This window comes from Procambarus clarkii, chromosome 45 (assembly GCF_040958095.1).
Source record: "Procambarus clarkii isolate CNS0578487 chromosome 45, FALCON_Pclarkii_2.0, whole genome shotgun sequence".
Taxonomy (NCBI): domain Eukaryota; kingdom Metazoa; phylum Arthropoda; class Malacostraca; order Decapoda; family Cambaridae; genus Procambarus; species Procambarus clarkii.
The window spans coordinates 9,202,271-9,208,579 of NC_091194.1; the positions used below are offsets into that span (position 1 = coordinate 9,202,271).

At 44.5% G+C, this 6,309-nt stretch overlaps 1 protein-coding gene across 1 annotated transcript in view; it reads left to right on the plus strand.

Annotated features, from left to right (window-relative positions):
• Positions 1-2,966: 2,966 nt before the first annotated feature.
• Positions 2,967-6,309, plus strand: part of LOC123749159 (beta-1,4-glucuronyltransferase 1) — a 68,232-nt gene continuing 64,889 nt past the window's right edge. The window contains exon 1 of the mRNA XM_069301050.1: positions 2,967-3,837. Within this exon, the coding sequence (XP_069157151.1) occupies positions 3,829-3,837 (9 nt within the window). The 5' untranslated portion in view covers positions 2,967-3,828. The remainder of the gene's footprint in view (positions 3,838-6,309) is intronic.

Here is a 6,309-nt window from a genome sequence, read left to right on the forward strand (position 1 = left end):
TTTTCAACCCGTATTTAATGTGAGTTCTTTGTGTATTTGAAGTAGGAGGTAGAATTCCTTAAGACTTCAGGTCAGAGTGCACCAAGGTACTATGTGGAAACCTGCTTAGGCTTGAGTGGAAGCCTTCTGAACCCCCTAGAGGATTCAGATGAATCCCAGGTGGCACTGGTGTTTTTAACCATGTCGTGGTGTAGTGGTCTAAGGCCTTGCCTGGGAGTATCTAGAGCATAGGTTCGAATCCTCGGTTCCTGCTGATTTTCTTAATAATTTATATAATTAATATATATAATAATTATAATTAATGGTAATCATTATTATCTAATTATTATTAATTGATAATAATTGGCAACATCCACAACGATAAGAAGCCTAATAACTGGCAACTCTGCTAGAACCGGACAGCCAAGCTAAAGATAATAACCAAATAGCGATCAAGATATTACGTTAAGCCAGCATATATAGACACTGAAGCAAAGCATCTTGAAGGAGTTAAAGTCACGGGGACTACTTCTATTTGACGATATCACTAGTGGTTTTGAACTGGCAGTTCAGTTCAATCCTTGCGCCACAGATTAGTACCCAATTTTATACTGACGTCACGGCGTTACTCTTGTAGATAAGGGGTAACGACTGCTGCTCTTGGCGCGTCCCTGCTTCACCAAGCCATAGTCCAGGGTGATGTAATATTCATTCATAGGAGAGATATGCGATCATTCATAGGAGAGATATGCGCCAGCAGACTCGCAGCTTCTTCCACCTGTTGGTTGTACGGTGCCGGGGCACCAGCTAAGAATATAGTGTTCAGTGTGCTATAGACACTTCTGGGGTAAGGCGTTCCTTTTATTATTAATGTTTATTAATAAAATCTATTTGTATAAAATAGATTTATGGTTACCCATTACCTATTACAGCCAACCGCAGTATTAGATTACTGAACTTCTCAAGTGATACCATTTTAAGTGGGTATTGTAGTACAGTAGGCTACAATCGTAGTTCGTAGGCTACTCGTAGTAGCCTACGAATAAGCTACCTCGTAGCCTAGTACTCGTGAGTAACACTCCTACTCGTAGGCACGTAGGAGGGGGGAGGGGGAGTTTTCAGGGGAAAGCGCCAAAGCATTACGACTATATAGCACTTGGAAGGGGTCAGGATTAGGATTTGGGATGGGACGGGGGAAAGGAATGGCGCCCAACCACTTGGACGGTCGCTGATTGAACGCCGACCTGCATGAAGCGAGACCGTCGCTCTACCGTCCAGCCCAAGTGAGGCACGTAGGAGGTCCCCTCGGTTCATAAGCACGGGACCCGGGTTCAATTCCCTAGCAAAACAGAAGTGGTTGGACGCGTTTCCTCTCATCTGACGTCCCAGTTCAGGGGTGCGGACCCTGCGGCCTTCGAAAGCGTTTGCAATCTATGAAACACTTGATTTCTTTAAAGAAATCTCATTCTTCTCACATCAAAAACTTTGTTATTGATATGTATGTATACAGAGCATTATACAACTTATTGCCGTATGAAATCTTCGCTAAATGTGGCTTTCATATAATGAAAGGTTCCCACTTGCCTAGTCTATTTGACGCCAAATAAATATTAAATATTTGCAGTCATAAAATATATATATTTATTAAATTAATAAACAGTTAAGGTAAAGTAGTTATCATTAGAAACAACTTTAGGCATTATGATTATAATACGCTCGGTGCCTTCTTTTGATAATTACTGATGACTATAATGCAAGGAAGGGGAGGGTGATTTCTGGAACACATGGTAAATAAATAGCCTTGAAATACTCTACTTTTAAGCCCCTGGCTAGGCTAGACGAGGAATAAGGATTATACAGTTATATATATATATATATATATATATATATATATATATATATATATATATATATATATATATATATATATATATATATATATTTTTACACACACCAGAAGTTTGACAAACAATATACATGTCTTATTGTAATCAATATGTTCCTGCTTATGATGTATATTATATATTATGATAATGTACATCCAGGTAAAACTATATATTTAATAGGTATTTAGTAAAAGTATGTATCGTACTAGTTTTTTGTGTATAATTCAACTGGGACAATTTAGTGAGGAAATGTTGGTAATTGTTGTTATAATGGGGTAGTTGGGAGGCCGGCCGGGGACACCGTCTGGCAGGTTGTGTTATAGTTTTATTATTATTATTATTATTTTCTACCACAGACGTGGCCACACATTTACAATGCTAACCATCATATATACATTTTCTTCTGTCCTCCATGGACAGGGTGAGAGATTTGTCAAACATATAGTTCAGGGATTTATAGTGTGCCTGGCGCGGTTGTTAAAGTAGCGAGGGTTGAGGGGCAGCGGCGTTGCCCTCCGGCAGGGCAAGTCGCACCAAGCTCAAAATTCCCGCTATTGTCGAATTTTGTCGTGTTTTTTTCTCATAAACCCAAAAAAATGAGGTTGAAAATGGTGTGTTTGATGTGGTGGACACCAACAGACTCGGGCATGGCAATGGTCGTTCACGTTGCCGATCGTCAATTATTTTTTTCGTGAATGACGCGCATGGAATATCTCTCTCTTCTTCCAGCTTATACTGTTCTCTTGGTGATTTGGTTCGGGTGTTGCTTGTCTTCTTCAAAGATTTGGGCGTAAAAGCAGACGAAGCGTAGTGAGAAATTATGCTGCAAGTCGCCACCTTGGAATCAATATGTCGACCTTCACCTTTTCCATGTTGCTTTGATTACTGTCTTTAATTACGGCCTTGAGCCTAAATGATAACTATTTATAAGTTAAAGTGTTAATTTTCATGAGCATATCTACGAGTTTATAAAAGATAAAGGTAGAATTTGAGTTTAGATTATGAGAGTGTAAGTGGTGAGTGCTGTGAGGTGGTCGTACGCCAGGCAGCGGGAAGCAGCGTGCAAGGCTCCCACTGATTCAGTTCAATGTTTATCGTCGTTTAGTGAGGAAGGTCCGTCGGCACTCTCTCCTGATGTACACCTCAGTGGCACTTGCACCTCAGCTCCAATTGTGAACCCCCAGGCAGCGAGTATTATGAGCTAATTTGCCTGAAAATATAGGTGCTTCGGTTGGGTTTGGCCCTCTTAATAAGAGCGGTGCCAGGTCAGGGAGAGAGGGCTGTGTCTGGTGGCGTGGCACTGTGCCGGACTTGGGCTACTGTTTCCCTAGACATATATCTGGCAGTCTCTCCTCCACGGCATCTTGGGAGACCAGCACATCACCGGAGCTCCTCCATGTGGCTCAGCCTCCTCATGGCAGACTTAAACGCTCAAAAATGTAACGTTTAACACTGGAGTAATTATCAAGGAGTTGTGACGTGCCTGTGGTCAATATAGTCTTTCTGCACAGTCAAGTTAAAATTAACACTACAATTAAGACAAAAGAGAAGCAGACATACGAGAGTGTCTCTGCATGACAATATTCACACTATGCAATAAATGGTTAGATATTAAAGCTGGGATACAGGACATGATGCAAGCACGCAGAGATGGTTCCCCGAGGCACGAAATATTGGCCTGAAATATTCTCTAAACAGTTCAAACAAAGAAACGTCGAAGGTGAAATAAAATGATATAAATCGATAACTAATCCGAAAAATCGAAATTAGTGGAACTATATTTTGACCCCCCCCAAAAAATATTGAAGTACGTTGATTGAACAATGGCTGCGATTATGGCGGTGAGGAGCTGCAAGTACGGTGTGCTGGCGGGGACAATGTGAGGTGTGAGGCAGGTTGTGAGAGCCAGGTGGTTGATAGGCTTGGCCAGCGTCTGTAGCGGTGAGGCCCTGACGCCGCCACCATGGTCCAGGTAGGTGGCGTGTGTGTGGGGGGGGGGGGTTGTGAGGGGGGTGGTGTTTGTGAGGGGGTGGTGTTTGTGAGGGGGTGGTGTGTGTGAGGGGGTGGTGTTTGTGAGAGGGTGGTGTTTGTGAGGGGGTAGTGTGTGTGAGGGGGTGGTGTTTGTGAGGGGGTGGTGTTTGTGAGGGGGTGGTGTGTGTGAGGGGGTGGTGTTTGTGAGGGGGTGGTGTTTGTGAGGGGGTGGTGTGTGTGAGGGGATGGTGTTTGTGAGGGGGTGGTGTTTGTGAGGGGGTGGTGTGTGTGAGGGGGTGGTGTTTGTGAGGGGGTGGTGTTTGTGAGGGGGTGGTGTGTGTGAGGGGGTGGTGTTTGTGAGGGGGTGGTGTTTGTGAGGGGGTGGTGTGTGTGAGGGGGTGGTGTTTGTGAGGGGGTGGTGTTTGTGAGGGGGTGGTGTTTGTGAGGGGGTGGTGTTTGTGAGGGGGTGGTGTTTGTGAGGGGGTGGTGTTTGTGAGGGGATGGTGTGTGTGAGGGGGTGGTGTTTGTGAGGGGGTGGTGTTTGTGAGGGGGTGGTGTGTGTGAGGGGGTGGTGTTTGTGAGGGGGTGGTGTTTGTGAGGGGGTGGTGTTTGTGAGGGGTGGTGTGTGTGAGGGGGTGGTGTTTGTGAGGGGGTGGTGTTTGTGGGGTGGTGTTTGGGAGGATTCGTGTGTGTGTGTGTGTGTGTGTGTGTTTGTGTGTGTGTGTGTGTGTATGTATGAATGAATGACTGAAGGCGTGAAGCCTAGCTCTATGCCTCGCAAATTAGTTATTGTTTTGCTCTTGATGCGTTTGTTGTTTATAACTTTCCTGACAATTGCGTTCTTTGACGTATCTGGCCTCAAGGGTATGGATGGAGGGGGCTTCCTATAACTAATTCTTTCAGTACATTCCACCTGTTGACTGCCTGTAATGGGTGCGAGTATTTCTTTACATTTCTTAAATATTTGCATTTTCATTTTCCACCTGTTCCCTCTTGTTCTATATTTATAATTTAAAATAGACGATACTTGTGGACTTTGTTTATACTAATGTGTATTTTGTATGTAGTGATCATGGACCTTCTGTTCCTTCTCTAGGGGGATTGTTTTACCGAGTTACCTTAATCTGTCCTCGTAGCTTAGTTCTCTTAATCAAGGCACTATTCTTGTTGCAAAGTTGTGTCCTTCACACGATTAGTTGTGTGTTCCACAAGTGCGGGTTCCATGCCGGAGCTGCGTATTGTAATATTGGCCTCGTATGATGTATATCATGTTTAATGTTTTAGCTTGAAATGCTATTCTGATGTTAAAAATAATTATATCCACGTCTAAATATTTTTTCTTTCCGAATCTTGCAGTTGCCTTCCTCTAATGGTGTGAGAGACCTCCTGAACGCATTTCTCCCTTTCCCATCTTCATTGCTTTGTACTTTTTGGTATTGAACTCTAGCATCCATTTATATGCCAACTTCTGAAGTTTGTCGAGGTGTTCTTGTAATGCTTCTCAGTCCTCCTCGGTGGTTGTCATTACTCATTAGTTTTGCATCATCAGCAATACTGACATTAACAAACGTGTGGTTGGTCATGAACCGGACCGACCAGTGATAACTGTGTGAATGGCTTATCGTCTGGTAAATCACTCAGCCAGGGGAGCCAGTCGGCCGAGCGGACAGCACGCTGGACTTGTGATCCTGTGGTCCTGGGTTCGATCTCAGGCGCCGGCGAGTTTCTTTCACCTTATTCCCCTGTTACCTAGCAGTAAAATAGGTACCTGGGTGTTAGTCAGCTGTCACGGGTTGCTTCCTGGGAGTGGAGGCCTGGTCGAGGACCGGGCCGCGGGGACACTAAAAGCCCCGAAATCATCTCAAGATAACCTTCCCCAGCCTGGAATCCGCAATTAGTTGCCTAACTTCCGGGTGCCTATTTAATGCTAGGCGAACAGGGGCATCAGGTGAAAAGAAACGTGCCCAACTATTTATCACGCCCGGGGATCGAACCCGGGAGCCCCAATTGGGAATTAAAAACGTAGAACCACAGTACAGTATCAAATGCTATCTAGCAATCTAGGAAGAGGCACTCTACTCTGCTTTTATTCTCCTGAAATCTGTCAAGTGTGTCAAGAATGAATTTACCTTTCAAAGTCCATGTTGTCCTGCCCACAATGGCAATGTGTATCCTCTGAGGGTGCTCCATTATTGTCATCCTTACTACCTTCTCAGACGCTCTGCAACGACTTCGTGTCAATAACACTGTTGTATAATATAGTGCCTCCTGTCTGCTCACTTTATTTTTTTTAGTGAATATTGGGACTTCGTTTGTCATTCTCAAATTTCCGAGAGATCTTCAGTCTCGAGTGATTTATTGAAAGCGTCACTGTGAGCGGGTGATGGAGCACCTCCAGGGTCTCCGTCAGCAGCCAGGGGTGGTATCCGGTCTGGTCCAGGGCCTCCGTCAGCAGCCAGGGGTGGTATCCGGT